The following is an 18910-nucleotide window of genomic DNA, read 5'->3' on the forward strand; positions in this document are numbered from 1 at the left end:
CAACTTTCTGCTTCAAATATGCGCTTCTCCTATGCAACTGACAGTTGAAAATTCTGATTCTACGTTAGAATTTAGAACATCTAGTACCGACACAATCTCATCTCACTTCAACGTAGTTGCCACGCAAAACATGACTACATTTTCGATGCACGTTTTGTAGAAAGAAAAAAACTTTATGAAGACTGAAATGACCTTGAGAAGAAAGCCATCTTTGACTATTCCAAGATAAAAAGCAAAAGTCAACATGCCATCAGCAAGGTCCAAAAATCAACTAACTAGCTAGCATACAAAGACCAATGACCAAGTGAAAGACGTGCACAAACGAGGAGGAGAAACAACTCAAAACTCACAACACACTTCCTCTCTTCTTTCTCACCCATCATCCATGGACTCAAGCAAAGCAGAAATAGCTCAAGAGTTTCCCGGAATGATACGAGTCTACAAAGATGGCCATGTCGAAAGGTTAGTAGAAACTGATTTTGTTCCAGCATCAAATGATACCATAACTGGTGTCACATCCAAAGACATCACAATCCTATCCAAATCCAATATCTCTATCTCCGCTCGCCTTTACCTCCCTACAAAACTTACCAATCCAAACCAAAAGCTTCCTCTACTTGTTTACTTCCATGGTGGTGCTTTTTGTCTCTCTTCCCCATTCACTTCCAGGTACTACAACTATGTTAACACTCTTGTGTCTGAAGCTAACGTTGTTGCAATCTCAGTGAATTATAGGAAAACCCCTGAACACCCAATTCCAGCTGCATACGGGATTCTTGGGCTGCTTTACAATGGGTTGAGTCCCATTGTAACAATGGTGGGCCTGAGGCTTGGTTGAATGAGCATGTGGATTTTGAGAGAGTGTTCTTAGCTGGAGAAAGTAGTGGTGCTAATGTTGCTTATAATTTGGCTATGAAGGTTGGAGAGACCCAGGCCCAGGCTCAATTTGGGCTTAAGATGGGCCTTCTTGGGGTTGCTTTAGTGCACCCATTTTTTTGGGGTTCAAACCCTACTGGGTCAGATGCCCAAAACCCAAGTTGGAAGGCCGTGGTGGATCGGTTGTGGCCATTTGTGTGCCCAGCCCAACCAGATAATGATAACCCATGGGCTAACCCGGTGGCAGAGGGTGCACCTAGCTTGGCCCAATTGGGGTGCAGGAGGGTTTTGGTGTGTGTGGCTGAGAAGGATATACTCAGGGATAGAGGGTGGCTTTTTTATGAGGCATTGAGTAGGAGTGGATGGATGGGTGTGGTGGAAATTGAAGAAACAGAAGGGGAGGATCATGGGTTTCATTTGAATGATTTGAAATGTGAGAAAGCTAGGGATTTGATCAAACACTAGGCTGATTTTTTCAATAGGGACATGCCTCCACTGATTTGATTTGATTGTGGACTCTTGCAGTTGAGGAAAATCAGAAAATATAGTATCCTTTGGGCTTCTTTTATTCAATTTTTTAAGCTTTAAGATTTGTTGTTTTTGGTTTGTCTCTGTTAGGCTTTCTTCACGTAAAGCTTTGTCATCACTTGTCACGTGTGGTATGTACAATAATAATATTGTTTTTCTTTTCAAAAAGTGAGACCAAGTCCTATATATATATATATGTGTGTGTGTGTGTGTGTGTGTGTGTGTGTGTGTGTGAGAGAGAGAGAGAGAGAGAATACAAGCAATCATATATACATTGGAATTATTTACTTATATTTAAAAATTTTACTAACTTCTAATGAGTAATTACCAAAAATAATTATTAATTCATCTAACTCTTCATTCAACTAGAGCTCAAATTATTTGTATGTCGTGACTATTTGAAGCTTTTAGGGCCGTTGGATGCATGTAAATATTATTACATTCATATTATCATAAACTAACATGTAATCCATACAAATGCATGGATGCTTTTAAAATTAAATAAAATTTTTATTATAAAAATATAAATAATTACTCAAATTATTAAAAAAAATAGCATATGACACATGTATACGTATAGATACATTTAAAATTAAACATAATTTTTATCATAAAAATATAAATAATTAGTCAAATTATTTTTTTTAAAGTAAACGTAATTAGTCACATATTAAAATTTTTACCTAAATTTAATAAATTATGATCATTTTTTTTCTAATTTTTAATAAGATAGAACATGTGGTGATCTTTGTTGTGTGGTGATTTTTATTGAGTATATGTGATTTTTTTTTAAAAATTTTATAGTTTATTAATATTAGATTCTTATTATTTTGCACTTATTAACTCGCTTAGCACAAATGTTAAAAAATTTAAGTGAACACATGACACAAATTTAAGTGGATAACTATAATGTAGTTCTCACATAAATTTAGACACAAGACATAAAATTAGATTCTAATTTTAAATTCTAATTGAACTTTCTTTGAGTTTTACCTATTAATATATATATATATATATATAAATATAAGTAGAAAAATCATGTTCTACTATTATTTTGTAATATGATGAGAAATTGTGATTTGGGGTTATTTGTAATACACAATTTTAAATAGTAGATGTAACTGTTAATTAATTTTCGTTGTTGATATAAGTAATCATCACATCGAATCACGTTAATTTTTTTTATTTATATTTATATTATTCTATCTGCTTCTTTCCACTTTAACATAAATCAATAAAATAACTCAGGAAAATATAAATTGGCATGAAATTCCTAAAAAACAAAGAAAAAAAAGTACAAACTCTAATAGTTGTTTTTGTGGGGATGTTGGGGTTTCCACTTCTAGTTGAGAACCCAAAGCAACCGATTTGTTTTGGCATATTGGCATCTCCTTTAGAAACTTCAACTGAAACCCATCTCATGCTCGTGCTTGAATTTGTTTTGCTTTTTTTTTTTTTTTTTAATAAATTGAATTTGCTTTGCTTGGATTGTTATTGAGTGCTTTGCAAGGAATATATATAAAATACTAGTATAGTATGATTTTTTTTTTTTGAGTTGCTAACCCCGCAGTTCGAACCCTTTCTCTCCAGACCTCCAAGCACTTTATACATGGGGAGATGCTAATTCAGCTACAAGGCTTTGACTATAATATTTACAATTGATTCTCAACAAACACACACACACAAAAAAAAAAAATAAAATAAAATAAAATGACATATGTGCAATCTTATTATATTTATATCTCTGGAAATAATTAACATATAATATTTACAATTCTAGGATGAGACGTGTCCAAATCTTATATTTATATATCCGGAATTTCCCTGTTGCCTATTCTCAACAAAAACACACAAAAAAAACAATTTTAGAATGAGAATCTTATTATATTTATCTGTGGAAATAACATATAATATTTACAATTCTAGAATAAGATGCGTCCAAATCTTATATTTATATCTCCGGAATTTCCCTGTTACCTAACCTTAAGTGCCTTAAAAATAAAAGGTAAAGAGCCCTACAAAAAAGTAAGACCTAGGATGATTCTATGGTTATTTCCATGATCCCCGCTAAATAAATATTATACAGAAAAGTCTCATTTCATTTTCCACCACACAAACAATTGGGTACATCAGCAAACGTCGGTAATAAAAGAACAATATTTGTCTCCACTCTCCTCCATTGACAAAAAGACATGCTTTTCATATAAGTCGTCGGAATACAGATCATTTTTTTCCCCATTTTTAATATTCTACTTTTTATGTTGAAACGCCATTCATTTCATATATATATTAACTATATAAAAAGAGACAATGCCTCTATAATACCATTTTGGTTTAATGAGCCACTTTGTCTCTTTTTTTTATTTTTTATTTTTATTTTTTTTATTACTATTATTATTTTAAGTTTTAAACAGTAGCTACATTACCAAGTAGCATAGCTACAATAGTTACAATTTTTTTTTTTTAGTCTTCCATTTGTACTTTTTTTTCTTTTATATATTGTTACACTGACACAACAAATTTCATAGTATTTTAACAATTATTGAGGTGTCAATTTTTTATAAGTCAAAATAAAATAATAAAATATGAAATTGTGATCAACCATAACCGAAAATAAATATTTTGTGAAAATATTGTGACACTTGTTAGATGAATGTGTAAAAACTACAATACTTTTGATTTGTTCAATAAGTACTTTTTTCTTTTAGTCATCGATTTGTGCTCTTTTTTCTACTAACTATATAAAAAAGGCAATGCCTCTACAATGCCCCTTTTAGTGTAGTGAGCCATTTTTTTCCCCCAAGTTTTAAGAAGTTGTTAGAGCATCTACAACAGATGTGGCAAAAAAAATATCATTTTGCCACATCAAATACCTACTTTATTATTTTACCACATCATTTTACAACATTCCATTTATCAGATGTTTTATAATTCAATTCTATACATTAAAATAATATTTACTACCCATTAAAATAATATATTATCCCCTCCCCCATTATCATCATCAACAGCAACGGCACAACCACCTATCCAACCCAGTCACAACCTCACCGAACTAGTCACGGCCACAGCTCTGCCAAATTAGCCAGAGCCACCACCCACTGCACATTCCAGAAAAACTGAAGTCCACCCACTACACAAACCAAAACCCACACACGACACAAATTGAAACCCACAAAAGCCACACAAATTGAAACGCAAGCCACCACACACGGCACAAACCAAAACCCACCTACTGCATAAACCGAAACACAAGCTACCACACACGACACAAATCGAAACCCACCTATCACACAAACCGAAACCCAAATCAACCAATAACCAAACACAATAAGAAAGAGTGAGATCAGAAATCAAGCTAATTAGCCTTCACGCTTCTGATTTCAGCAGCTACCACAAGCTCACGAACCGCCACCACCACAATCTTAGCCGTTCACCACCATGGCAAACCCAACAAATCAAGCTAATTAGTCACCATCATCATACAACTGTGAACCCACAACCTAACAAATCAAGCTAAAGAGAGAGATCAGAAATTAGAAATCAAATTTGCTTCGTTTTGTGAATCCGATGACGCCGCCGCTGTCGATTTTGACGAAGTCGCGACTGCCTTTCCTCCTCTCTTGGCCGCCGCCGCCGCCGCCTTCTTGCTCACGTCCGATTGTGAGAAGAGGAAGAATGGGTTGGGAACTTAGAGAGAGAGAGAGAGAGAGAGAGAGAGAGAGAGAGAGAGAGAGAGAGAGAGAGAGAGAGAGAGAGAGAGAGAGAGAGAGAAATTTTGAGAAGGGAGAGAGAAAATCAAATAAAAAAATGAGAGGAGAGAGAAAAGTCGAATAAAATACTAATTTTTGGTTTACAACATCTGTCCGTATCGTTGCAAATTTGCAACGGTACAGGCACAAATGGTATAATTTTACAACATTTGCAATATCTGATGGGGAACTGTTTTTTGTGTTTGGTGTGGGATATATGCCAAATATTTAGCATTTGGCACATATCCCACATCTACTGTGGGTGCTCTTACAATGTCACTTTGGTTTGTTCAAGTGGCATTGTAGCTATAGTTGCTACAATGTTTTTTTTTTTTTTTTTTTTTTTTTTTTTCTTTTAAATATTTATAAAAAACCCACACTAGTGTGTATATATATACACACATAAAACTTAAGTACAATACTTTAGGTACTGTTCTTTAAGTTCTCATCTTAAAACTTAATCATTGTGACTACTTAACTGAAAAATACACTTCCATCACATAATAAAAAATCCACAAGGCAAAATCTTAAAAGGGAAAAGTAAGAAACAACACCTAAGTAGCGTACCTAAGTCTTGACCTAAGTAGTGTACCTAAGTTTTGTTCGAAATTTAAATTGCCTACTTGTGGTTTAAAATTTGATACTTAACTCATCTGAAGTTAGCTCAGTTAGAGTTTCGTAATATACTTTTGTTAAAAACATGATTAAATATGTAATTTTTCTTTACTTTTATGTCTCTCTCCTCTAAAAACACAAAAATATAAAAATACAAGATTAAGTAAAATAAAAAAGAATCTAGCAAACACTTTTATCATGAGATTTCAAATCATTGAAAGATAATTTAAATTTCGGTCAAATTTCAGGTAGGTAAAGAGTTAAATACCACATGTAGGCAACTTAAATTTCGGCTAAACCACATGTGAATAAATCGTAATTTGCCTATATATATATTCTATTGTTTTAGAATCACAATCTTTAAGTGGTAAAGAAAAAATAATAAGTATGTGTTAAAGTAAAAGACAATCAATCATAATTTACTACGAAAGATAGTTACGGCCAAAAACATGTAAAAGTGTATGGTTCTAGAAATATTATTTTTTATTTTAAATTTTGGTTATTTTATAGAAAATTTAAATAAATTCATAATAAATTGTGATGGAAAGAACATAAAAATTGAACGCAAAAAAGGGGACAGATTTGTGTTTGTTTGTTTACTCTTTATTTATTTATTTATTTTTACTTTAGTTATTTTAAGAAGAGTCAAACAAATATGCGATAAATTGGGACCGATGAAACGAGTAAAAGGCGTGACAAATTTGTATTCCAAGCTGTCCTCTTATCTTATGTTGTTGGAAGTTGGAACCGTCTAGTTCCCTCCTTTTATAAAGGAACACATCCAAGTCCAACACATCCGATTCCTCCTCACCCCTTCTAATCTCTCTCCCAAAGCACAGGAGGGCGCACACACAAACACACAGATGAATCCAAGTAACGCAGATGTATCTCTTGAGGTACCTCCTTACCTTAGAGTATACAAAGATGGAACCTTGGAAAGGCTTGCTGGAACCCAAGTTGCCCCTTCTGGGTTAGATCCTCAAACTGGTGTTGTATCCAAAGACATATTGATCATACCACAGACCGGTGTCTCAGCCAGACTTTACTGTCTCAACAAAGAAATCAATGACCCTCAAAAGCTTCCTATAGTTCTTTACTTTCACGGTGGAGCATTTTGCATATCATCAACCTCTGATCCCTTCTACCACAACAGCCTCAACGCACTAGTTGCTGAAGCTAACATCATAGTTATCTCTGTAAACTACAGGATAGCCCCAGAGTTCCCACTTCCAACAGCCTATGAAGATTGCTGGGATGCGCTCAAGTGGGTGGATTCTCAAGCTGTGGGAAACGATGGCCTTGAGCCATGGCTCAAAGATAAAGCTGACTTTGAGAGAGTTTACTTGGTTGGAGACAGTGCCGGTGCTAATATTGCACACCACATGGCCTTGAGGGCTAAGTCCACCTCGGACTTAAATCTCATCAAGCTCAATGGGATTGGTTCAATTAATCCTTATTTCTGGAGTGAAAAGCCAATTGGGTTAGAGGTCACAGATCCAGTAAGAAAAGCAATGGTGGACAAGTGGTGGAACTATGTGTGTCCATCTGATAAAGGTTGTGATGATTTACTTATCAACCCATTTGTGGATGGTGCACCAGGTTTTGCTAACTTGGCCTGCCATAAAATACTTGTTCTTATTGCTGAGAAAGATATATTGAGGGATAGAGGTAAGCTTTATCATGAAAAATTGGTGAATAGTGAGTGGAAAGGTACGGCTGAGATCTTCGAGACTGAAGGGGAAGATCATGTGTTTCATATCTTTGATCCCAATTGTCAAAAAGCGAAGATCTTGATTAAACGCCTGGCTTCCTTCATCAACCAGTGATACTAGTCTCTGATCTCGTGTCAATGTGTGATGGAGTATTATTTAAAAATAGTGAGAAAGCTGACTTTCTACACTTTGCTTTCAATTCTTAGCTATGTCTTTTTTTTTTTGATAAATCAATTCTTAGCTTGTCAAAGTTTCTTTTTTGCTAATCAAAGTTTCCAACTTTCATCATATATGGTTCTCATTCACTACACCATTTAATGTTGTATCGCAAATTGTATCCTTCAGTTATTGTCATGCAATAAATAATTATAATTTGCTTCAAATTTTCAACCCTCTTGTCTTCATCAATGACGAAGGCAGTCTTGTAATATAGACTATATTTTTACAATTTACTTTAAGATATTATTAATTTTCATGTGGCTGGTTACTGACATAATCATGTAATTAATTGACATTATCTATTTCTCTCTTAGATGGAAAATTTGGATATAAATCGCCTTCTCACTTAAGTGTAAAGACGATTCTCCAAAAAAAAAAAAAAAAAAAAGTAGTCTAAAGACAGACGCAAATTCGATTATCAAAAAAAGATAGATGCACATTCATAAGAGTACTAGTACCATCAGGAATGTTAAATACTAAATTTTTAATATTTAACCCACCAAACAAAATAAATTACCTTAATAAGATGTGTCAAATATCAATAAATTTGGCAAAAATTCTTTCTCAAAAAAAAAAATAAATAAATTTGGCAAATTACTATAGTATTCAAAAAAATCACTTTTATGAAAAGTGTCAAATATCAAATAAATTTGGTATTTGCTGCAATGTCAAATAAATTTTACAATTGTACTTGATATAATTATAATTAATGATTGAAATTAAAAAATTAAAAAATAACTTTTAATTTTAACCATTAAATAAAATATATTAAAAAAATTAAAAAGTAAAAAATGTATAAAATTTAAGAGAGAAAGCGGGGTGAATTGGTTATTTTGGTCAATCCCAATAAATAGGACGTGCTAAACATATTTGGTTATTTTTTATTCACTTCTCTCTTTCCCACGTCACATCCCATGTCCTATGCCTCACTCTTTGTCAGTCCCATGCGCTTAACATATTTGTTTTTATAATTTTTTTAATATAAAAATGTTACATAACAATTATTGTCAACGTTTGCTCACGTGACAACAAGTCGGAATTATGGGGTAAAAAGTGCTGAATTTTCGTGGGTCTTTAACTTTACCTCTTACTATGGCAATAAAAAGTCCTAATTATTCTTTTAAGTTTTAATATAAATAAGTAGTTTGTTTTAGATAATTTTAATATATTGTAATTTTAAAATAGAAAATATGATGTAAGGTATATTATAAAGTAATATATTAAAATATTTAAAGTAATTTTTTAATGTGTCAAAATAACAAATTTTTAAAACATCTTAACATACTTTAGGTGTATTTAATATTTTCTTCCTTTCAAGAAGGTATTTGTAGTGATCGACACATTGACAAGTTGTGAAATTAGGTATAAATTTGGATGTAAACTTAATATAAGTAAGAAAGACCTCCTTTTATTGTCCATATCAACAATTTCACACCTCAATGGGATTGAGAAAAATGTAATGGAAAAGATCAAATCATAAATGAAAGTTTGAAGGTAAATTCGAGCAAGATATTGACAGTTTGAATCTTTTTAATCTTGGAAAAGTAAAAGCAAGCAGGACATTACAATCCTATCCAAATCCATCATCTTTATTTCCACTCACCTTTACGTCCCTACAAAACTCACCAATCCAAACCAAAAGCTTCCTCTACTTGTCCACTTCCAAGTAGAGGAAGCTTTTGGTTTGGATTGGTAGCACTCACCAATCCAAACGTTTTTAATCTTGTATCCAAAGCTAACGTTGTTTCAATCTCAGTGAATTATAGGAAAGCCCTTGAAAACCCAATTCCAGCTACATACAAGGATTCTTGGGCTATTCTACGATGGGTTGAGTGCCATTGCAACTATAATAGGCCTGAGGTATGGTTGAATTATGAGCATGTGGATTTTTAGAGAGTGTTCTTGGCTGGAGAAAGTTTTAGTGCTATTGCTTATTACCTGGCTATGAAGGATGGAGAGGCCCAAGCCCACTTTGGGCTTAAGATGGGCCTTTCAGGGGTTTCTTTGGTACAGGATTCATACTATATTGGGTTCGAGGCCCAAGATCCAAGCAGGAATGCCTTAGTGGATTGGTTATGGCCATTTGTGTGCCCGAACCAACAGGATAGATGGTGCCATTTTTATGAGGCATTGAGTAAGAGTGGGTGGATGAGTATGGTGGAGATTGAAGAAACATAAGGGGAGGATCATGGGTTTCATTTGTATGATTTGAAGTGTGAGAAAGCTAGGGATTTGATCAAACACTTGGCTGATTTCTTCAATAGGGATATGCCTCCATTGATTTGATTTGATTGTGGGCTCTTGCAGTTCAGAAAAAAATAATATCCTTGTTTCTATTGGGCTTTCTTCACGTAAAAGCTTTGTCATCATTTATCACATATGTAACATGTACAAATATATTTATTGCTATTATTTTTCTTTTCAAAAAGTGAGACCGAGGCATTTGGGGCCAAAAAAGCCAATTATATGTACCAAAGTTCTTGTTAAGCACAATTAGGGGATGTCATTATCAACTTTAATTAACATAGAGGTGGGCCAAAAAAAAAAGCCAATTATATATACCAAAGTTCTTTTTAAGCACAATTTGGGGATGTCATTTTCAAAATTAATTAACATAGAGGTGAATCCACGCATTCATACATGTATATATCGGAATAATTTACTTATATTTAAAAATTTTGCGAAAATCTAATGACCAAAAAAATTATTTATAAAAGAATTGGTAATTTATCCAACTTTTCATTCAATTGAAGTTCAAAATTATTTTTATTTCTTAATTATTTGAAGATTTTAAGCTGTTTGAGTGCATGTAAATTGTTAGAATATATTAATACATTCATATTATCATAAATAAGTAAATCATGACTTTGTAATTTCATCGAAATCTATGATTTTGGGTTATGTATTAATACATTCGTATTTAATTGTTTTTTTTTTCTTTTCCCATAAAAATTTTCTTTAAATAGATTGTTAACCAATACTCTAAGGGCATTCGTTAGCATTTCTCTATTTTTAATATACAATTCTAAATAGTAGAGGTACTCATTAATGGTTTTTCATTTATTGATGTAATCATGCAAGTAATTGTTAGGAAGAATCACGCTAATTCTTTTACATTTATTTTTTTGTTCTTCTCTTTATATCATTCTATTTTTTTTTTCATTCAATTTTAACATAAATCAATAAAATGACTCAAGAAAACATAATTTGGTGTAAAATTCCTAAAAACAAAAGAACAAACTATTATAGGAGTAGTTGTTTTCGGGGGAAGGTTGGGAAGCTCGTTTCCCAGTTGAGAAGCCAAAGCAAACGTTTTGAATTGTTTTTCTTTTAATTTTTTTTTAAATTAAAAAAAATTAAAGCTAGAAACTTTAGTGAAACACATCTTATGCTTGTGCTTGATTGTTGTTTTGCTTGGGTTCTTGTTGCCTTGTTGGCTGCTTTACAAGCAAGAAATATGTTACATGTATGGTATGATTTTGTATTGCCTGCGTTGTTGAGTCATGAGTGCTTACAATAACTAACATAAAATATATATAATTTGGAATGAGACTCTTGTCCAATCTTTATATTCTTGTATCTCTGGAATTCCCTGTTACCTAACCTAAAGTGCCTTGAAATTAAGGAAATGGGCTTCAAAAAAGTAGAAGAAGGATGATTCCATACACAAAATAGTTCTTATTTCATTTTCCACCGCTCAAACAATTGGGCCGTAGTAAAGAAAATCTTTGTCTCAAAAAAGGCAAGGTTTTGGTCCAAGTGTTTGTGATAAAGATTATTTGTCTCATTTTTTGTGTTTTACATTTTCTATTTCATCAATTATAGAATGCTATATATTTATTTATTTTAAACTTAAGGTCATTTTATAAGATAAGTCCAATGAATTCATAATAAGTTGTGATTGATAAAGAATAAACTGTGATTGATAAAGAATAAAGTTAAACACAAAAATTAAGATAGTTTTATGTGGATATTTTTTGCTATTTTAAAAAGAAGAAAAAGTCAAACTAATACACAATAACTTGTGATTTTTTTTTTTAATGGGAGATAAGTTGTGATTGATTGAATATAAAGTTGAACATAAAAAGCAGGGTAGGTTTGTATTTCAAGCTGTCTTGTGAATGCTATTCCTAGTGAGTAATGCTAATATTGTGTTACGCCGTTCCTAGTGAGAAATGCTAATAGTGTGTAATTCTATTCCTAGTGGATAATGCTACAAATACAAACATTTTTAGAAACCGTTGATAATTTTAGCATTTTCCTTTCCTAGTTCACTCCTTTGAGAGCATTAGCATTTAGGGATGCAAAAAAAAACTCTATTTTTACAATTCACCTAACATTATCTCAGTTTCTATTTTAATATACAACTCATTAAAATAATATAAACTATCCCATCTAATAATAATATAAATATTAAATAAGTGAGACAAAATGAGGGATAAAAAAAAAAAAGAATAAAATATATTATTTTAGTTTGCAAACTCATGAATAGTAAGTTCTAAATATATTAGAACTTACAATTCACAGGTTGTATAATATTTTAGACATACATCCCAAATGGAGCCGGTCAGTGGCTATTTTAGAACTGGGGGCTTTTACACCTCTGATGCTCTTATTATAAATAAACAAACAAATCCAAGTCCTCCTCACCCCCTCCCAATCTCTCTCAAAGCACACGAGTGCACCACAAACACAAAAACATACAAATGAATCCAAGTAAAGCAGATGCATCTCTTGAGGTACCTCCTCTTCTTAGAGTACACAAAGATGGAGCCTTGGAAAGGATTGCTGGAACCCAAGTTGTCCCTTCTGGGTTCGATCCTCAAACTGGTGTTTTATCCAAAGACAAAGTGTTCAAACCAGAAACCGGTCTCTCAGTCAGACTTTACCGTCTCAACAAAGAAAGCAGTGGTCATGAAAAGCTTCCTATAGTTATTTACTTTCACGGGGGAGCATTTTGCGTATCATCAGTCTTTGATCCCGACTACCACAAAAGCCTCAACACGCTAGTTGCTGAAGCTAACATCATTCTTATTTCTGTGAACTACAGGCTAGCCCCAGAGCACCCTCTTCCAACAGCCTATGAGGATTGTTGGGCTGGGCTCAAGTGCTTGAATTCTCAAGTTGCGGGAAATCATGACGTTGAGCCATGGCTCAAAGATAAAGGTGATTTTGAGAGAGTTTACTTGGTTGGAGACGGTGCTGGTGCTAATATTGCACACCACCTAGCCATGAGGGCTAGGAACAACTCGGACTTCAATCTCGTCAAGCTCGCTGGGATTGGTTTAGTAAATCCTTATTTCTGGGGTGAAAAGCCAATTGGGGTAGAGGTCACGGACCCAATTAGAAAAGCAATGGTGGACAAGTGGTGGAACTTCGTTTATCCGTGTGATAAAGGTTGTGATGATTTACTCATTCACCCATTTGTGGATGGTGCACCAAGTTTTGCTAACTTGGCCTGCCATAAAATACTTGTTATTGTTGCTGAAAAAGATATATTGAGGGATAGAGGCAAGCATTATTATGAAAATTTGGTGAATAGTGAGTGGAAAGGTACTGCTGACATCTTCGAGATTGAAGGGGAAGATCATGCGTTTCATATCTTTGACCCCGATTGTCAGAAAGCGAAGAGCTTGATTAAACGCTTGGCTTCTTTCATTAACCAGTGATATGACTTTTTAACGTTTCTAATTTTCATTTATGATTCACTTCAGCGTTCATGTATTGTCAATTGTGCACTTGTTATGTAAACTACATTTTACTATTTAATAAGATAATATGTTAAATTGTTATTAATTTTTATCGGACTAATAACAACTGAGATGATCTTATTGTTGTCAAGAATTTTATACTTTAATTAGACTTATATGGTTGCATATGCCTTAGCCAGAAAGCAAAACTTTTTTTTTTTTTCCGTTGTTAGTTTGTTATACCAGATATTGATATTTTTGTTTCGGTTAATTTTGTAGTTCATTAATAAAAGTTTAGGCATGGTTTTTTTGCTGAAAAAAAAAAGTTCTTTTTTATTTATTTATTTTACTTAGTATTAGAATATTTAAAAGTGATATATAAATAACCGTGTGAAAAATGTAATGAAAAAGGGTAGCTTGGGGGGAGGAAGTAAGGAATACCAATTTTATTATTAAGACTTTCGGTAACCAATTTTATAATAATAAAAATTAAGAAGTCTTAATTTCGATCATTGAACCAGAAAGAAGTAAAAGAAAAATTCAAGTAGCTTTTTCCAAAGCATGAATCGATTATAGGAATCAATGTTCATGAGCATTTTTATCGAAACAACCATCATTTCTTTGACACTATATATAGCTGCAACACAACCAATAACAATATTTTCAGGCATATATATATATAGACACACAGGGACAGAATCCAGGGTCCAATTTTTTTATTTTTTTATTTATAGTTATCCCTTCCAAAACCTTAGGCCCCTTCTCCCTAATCAGCCAAACTAGTATATCTAACTAAAAAACTTAACAAAAACAATAACAATATTCACAATGGTGATTGTATTTTAGCAAAAAAAAATATTTTACCATCAAGGAATCAAAAAATTATGTGTTATTAGAGAAGCTAAAGCTAAATTTTTTACAACTAATAGTAAATTGGTATAAATACCAATTAATTGTAACAAGTTGTTATAAATAAAATACAATATTTTATTAAGATTATATCTCTTCCTTCAATTAAAAAACTCGAATTCTCTTTCTTCATTTATTATTTTAATGAGTTATTTATATTATTTTAAATGAAGTGATAAAAAAATAGAATATTTTATATTGGGTGTATTGTAAAGTGAGGTGGTAAAATAGATAAAATAGTTTTTTAAGGCGTTAAAAGCTAAAATTTTTAGCACTACCACTGTGAATGCTCTAACTTAAAAAAAAAAAAAAAAAAAAAAAAATATCCTAGCCAACCTAGTGTTAAAAAAATTATTTTGTTTTTTGTTTTTTTCTTTGTTGATAGATGATTGCATTTTAATGTATTTAGAAACAATGATTTTGTGTATTTATTATATGGATGCCTATTTGAAGTTTTTTTTTTTTTTTTGGTCTCGGCTAGCTTAAAATCTTGAATCCATCTTTATATATATTTTGCATGTAGACCGGTAAGAATATTTGATTTTTATTTTGATAGAACCGACTTGGGTTCAATGCTAATTATTTATTTTAAACCACATCTTAATTTTCATCCATAATAATCTAATATGTTGATAGTTTTCAAGGGTGTGTGGAAAAAGCCCCACGAAAGAGGAACAAGAGATTGGAGAAATACCAAGTCTCCATAATCCATTTGAGCATCTAATATGTTGAATTTCATATATGATCATTTCTCTAAGAAACTAAGATTGAGTTTGGTATTGGCTTAAAAAGCCTTTTTTTTAATTTTTTTTATTTTTTATGTTTTTATTTACTATTTAGCTTATTTTTGCAACTATTCAGTTTTATTTATTATTTATGAGACCCATTGCACTTTTTGGTACTATTTATAGGTCTCACTGTGCTATTATAGTTACATTTTAGTTTTATTTATAGTACTTTCAGCAAAAAAAATTTCAGTTTCAACTAAATAAATTGTTCCCAAATGGATTCTTGTGGTCTAAAACACTAAATTTAACACTAGAACTTTAACCCCCTTGGCATCATATCTTCAACAGTGGTACTAACTACTGAAATTTTAATACTATTTTCCATTAATTTGTACAAACTAAGTTGTTAAGTTTATCAATATCACATTCCTTATTGGTAAAACAATAATCTATAATCTATAAGACTATAATAATATATAAAAACTGAAACGTTGCATTTATTGTAATTATCCTTTTATTAAACCACATTAGTGTAACATTTTAGTCCAATTCGGTCTAGTTCAGTCACTTCAGTCCAGTTTGGTTCCTTCGGTTCATTTAATTTGGTCTAATTGGCCCTTAAATCTATTCTTTTAGTATGTTGCTTTTTCAGTGTTGAGCTTAAAAATCCATTTTTTTTCTCCTTAATTTTTGGGTTGAAAAATATTAAATTTTATTCTATTTGGAACAAACTCGTTAGTTTTGGGCTAAAAAATACAATAAAATAGACATTAAAAATTAGAGATACAACCATATAGACTCTAAAAATGCAAAGTGTAACAAGGGTCATAGTTTAGAATGTAAAAAGTGCATTCGAAAAGTTTAGGGTGCAAAGTATAACATGGGGCATAGGGTAGTAAAGTGTAATTTTCTCTATATTATATTTGGAAAGGAAAAAAAAATGCTACAATTTTAAACTTATATAATAATTTAAATTTAATGTAACATGTTATATCACTTATATGTGTTCCATGGAATATGGGTGTACATTTCTTTTTTTTAATATTCTTGGATATGTACATTTTTTTTTTTTTTTTTGAGAAACAAATATGTTCAAATTAGTTAACTGATTGTGGTATATATATATATATATATATATATATATTTAAATTCTTTTTAATAACATCCTCTGCATTTATATAAAATAATGGCTAAAATGCAAAATTGGCCCTTTAAGTTTCATATTTTGTCATTTTAGTTTTCTAAGTTTCAGTTTTGTCATTTAAGTCCTCTAAGTTTTAAGTTTTGTCAATTTAGTTAACTGTTAGTATTCTGTTAAGTGATGCCGTTTACTAACCAAAACGATGTCATTTTGAATTTATTTTTATTTTTATTTATTTTAATTTCTTAATTTAAAAAAACTAAAAAAAATGTTAATTACAAAAAAAAAAGAAAAAAAAAAGAAAGAAACTAAGAGCTCAGGGAACGACGCCATTCCCCTAGCCAATGAAAGTCAAAATCTATATAATACTCGGTATTATGATTCAACTCCCAAATTCATGATTTTTTATGAAAATATTGAAAGAATGATAGAGAGATATATACTTTACTTTTATTCTTTTGAACAAGTGATTCTTTTGTCTTCTTGCCAAGCCAAAAGTCTCCGTTCTCACCTCTATGCTGCTTCACTTGTTTTGATTTTTGAGTTTACACATCAAATTTCACTCTATCAAGTTCTAAAAAAACCCAACTTGGTGCATTGGTAAGCCATAGAGTGAATGCCGACCAACCTTATGTTTGAAATCAGGACTCTTTGGATTCGCCTGTAAACAACAAAATCAATCAAATAACACAATCACATGAAGAGAAGGGTCCACACCGATCCACTACGCTTACTATAATACTATCACAGTTATACCACCATTGTTTCGGATCATCAAGAAGATCTCTCCAAGAATTAATTTTAGAGTCCTCACTTCTCTTTCTCGCTCGGTCTCTCCCTCTCCCACTCCTGATCTCTTAGTCTCTCTCTCCCCCTGTTGATCTCTCACTCTCTCTCTTTCTTCCCCAAATTTCTCAGTTTAATTGGGTTAGGGTATCGGTGGGTGTGGAGATAGTTTTTGACTTTTAGTGGCCAGGGGAACGATGTCGTTCCCTAGCCATTAGTTTATTTATTTATTTATAAATTAAGAAAAAAAATCCAGTTAAAAAAAAAAAAAAAATCCAAAACACGTTGTTTTGGTTAGTAAACAGCAACACTTAACAAAATACTAACGGATGACTGAATTGATAAAACTTAAACTTAGAGAATTGAAATGACAAAACTGAAACTTAAATTATTGAAATAATAAAAAGTGAAACTTAGAGGGTCAGTTTTGCATTTTAACTTAAAATAATATTATAATTACGTATTGCTGTTGAATGCAAAATAGATTTCATGTTTCATTACATAAAACTTATAAAAATATAAAATAATTTTAAATAACACATGCACTTCTAATATTTTATAAAATAATTATATTACATTTTTTCTCATGCATCGCATGGATTTGAGACCAGTTAACCTTAAAATTCCAATCAATGCTGTTTTATCACTATCAACAAATTCATATAATGGATAATAAGGCACCATTTATCAACCCATAGTTCATTTGATACCTTCAAATGAAAAGATCATAGGCTTTTAAATAATTTTTATATCCAAGAATCATAGCTAGATTTAGGCCTATCCACGGGTTGGTTCGGGTTGGGTTTATGCCCAACCCGGAACCGACTTGACTAGATTGAGTGGTCAAAATTTCAACTTGCTGTGATCGGAGTGGTTGATCAGATCGAGCAGGTTGGAGCTTCAATGGATGTCGGGCAAATCGGTCGAGTTTGAAGATCTGAAAAATGGCGATAATCCAACAAAGGAAAGACGAAAAACAGCAGAAATCCAATGAGAAAATTTTGAAAAACAGCCGAAATTTGGCGAGATCTCGCTAGATCTAGTGAGATCGCAGCCATTTTCAACAAGATCTTGGCTAGATCTTCCAGAAAAAATCCAAAAATTCGCTGGATCTACGACTTCTCGTCGGAAAAATTGATGAGTCGATCAGTTCAGGTTTCTTGAATTTGAGAGGAGACCCGATATCTGACCTGCCGATCTTGGTTTTTGGAGAAAGAAATCCCTTGTTGGCCATTAGAGCAGTCGGTTCGGTCAGCGACGGATCAAGTTTGATCGGCAGAAGCAGGTGGGTCGAGTCCTTGGACAGCCCTAGCTAAGATTGATATATTTGTTCCGCATTAATTGCATACATCATCCCCCGTCAATAAAATTTTCCTAAGATGTTTTGCCATACAACCTAATATTACATCCATGCTAATTTCTAATGTCAAAAGACTCAAAACCACGTATACCCAAAAAAAAAAAAAAAAAGACTCAAAACCACCTTTATGCTTAGTTAAGACTTAAAAAGTATAACTATAAACTTCTCCTATAATACCAAGGTCTTAAGTTTTCTCTCATTATCATTCTGCTGAAAGACAGTTCTTCAGAGTTGGCTCTTCCTTCTAATCATTCTGCTGAAAGCAAGTTCTTCATAGCTCCTCTATATTATCATGGACTTTTAATGCTAAAGAAAACAGTTCATAATATATTAGACACAAGCAGGATGAATTGATTTAACCAACACTTCTCCATCAGCTCTAGATAAGATCTTAGCCTTCCAATTTTATGCTCTTGTGTCGATTTTATTTAACTAAATCTAAACATATATTATTCTACCTCAACTTCCCACCATGGGAATACCCAAGAGTTTTTATGAATTTCCTAACAGCATCTTGTTAATGAGTTAATAGTTAATACATTCTTAGAAAAGGAAATATAAGATTTATCAAAATTCAATCAACTAGGCTGATGC

The 18910-nt window shown here is 32.1% G+C and overlaps 2 protein-coding genes and 1 pseudogene across 2 annotated transcripts; all 3 read left to right on the plus strand.

The window, feature by feature from the left end:
* Positions 1-309: 309 nt before the first annotated feature.
* Positions 310-1561, plus strand: LOC115977963 (annotated as a pseudogene).
* Positions 1562-6519: 4958 nt separating this feature from the next.
* Positions 6520-7832, plus strand: LOC115977765 (probable carboxylesterase 2). The gene has a single exon (XM_031099781.1). The coding sequence runs from the start codon at positions 6635-6637 to the stop codon at positions 7595-7597; it is 963 nt and encodes a 320-aa protein (XP_030955641.1). The 5' UTR covers positions 6520-6634; the 3' UTR covers positions 7598-7832.
* Positions 7833-12262: 4430 nt separating this feature from the next.
* On the plus strand, positions 12263-13498 carry LOC115978255 (probable carboxylesterase 2). The gene has a single exon (XM_031100278.1). The coding sequence runs from the start codon at positions 12409-12411 to the stop codon at positions 13369-13371; it is 963 nt and encodes a 320-aa protein (XP_030956138.1). The 5' UTR covers positions 12263-12408; the 3' UTR covers positions 13372-13498.
* The last annotated feature ends 5412 nt before the right edge of the window (positions 13499-18910 follow it).

The sequence above is a fragment of the Quercus lobata genome, chromosome 2 (genome assembly GCF_001633185.2).
Source record: "Quercus lobata isolate SW786 chromosome 2, ValleyOak3.0 Primary Assembly, whole genome shotgun sequence".
Classification (NCBI taxonomy): domain Eukaryota; kingdom Viridiplantae; phylum Streptophyta; class Magnoliopsida; order Fagales; family Fagaceae; genus Quercus; species Quercus lobata.

Bases quoted from the DNA above. Each gene is read 5' to 3' on its own strand.
- LOC115977765 (XM_031099781.1), top strand. From the start codon at position 6,635: ATGAATCCAAGTAACGCAGATGTATCTCTTGAGGTACCTCCTTACCTT.
- LOC115978255 (XM_031100278.1), top strand. From the start codon at position 12,409: ATGAATCCAAGTAAAGCAGATGCATCTCTTGAGGTACCTCCTCTTCTT.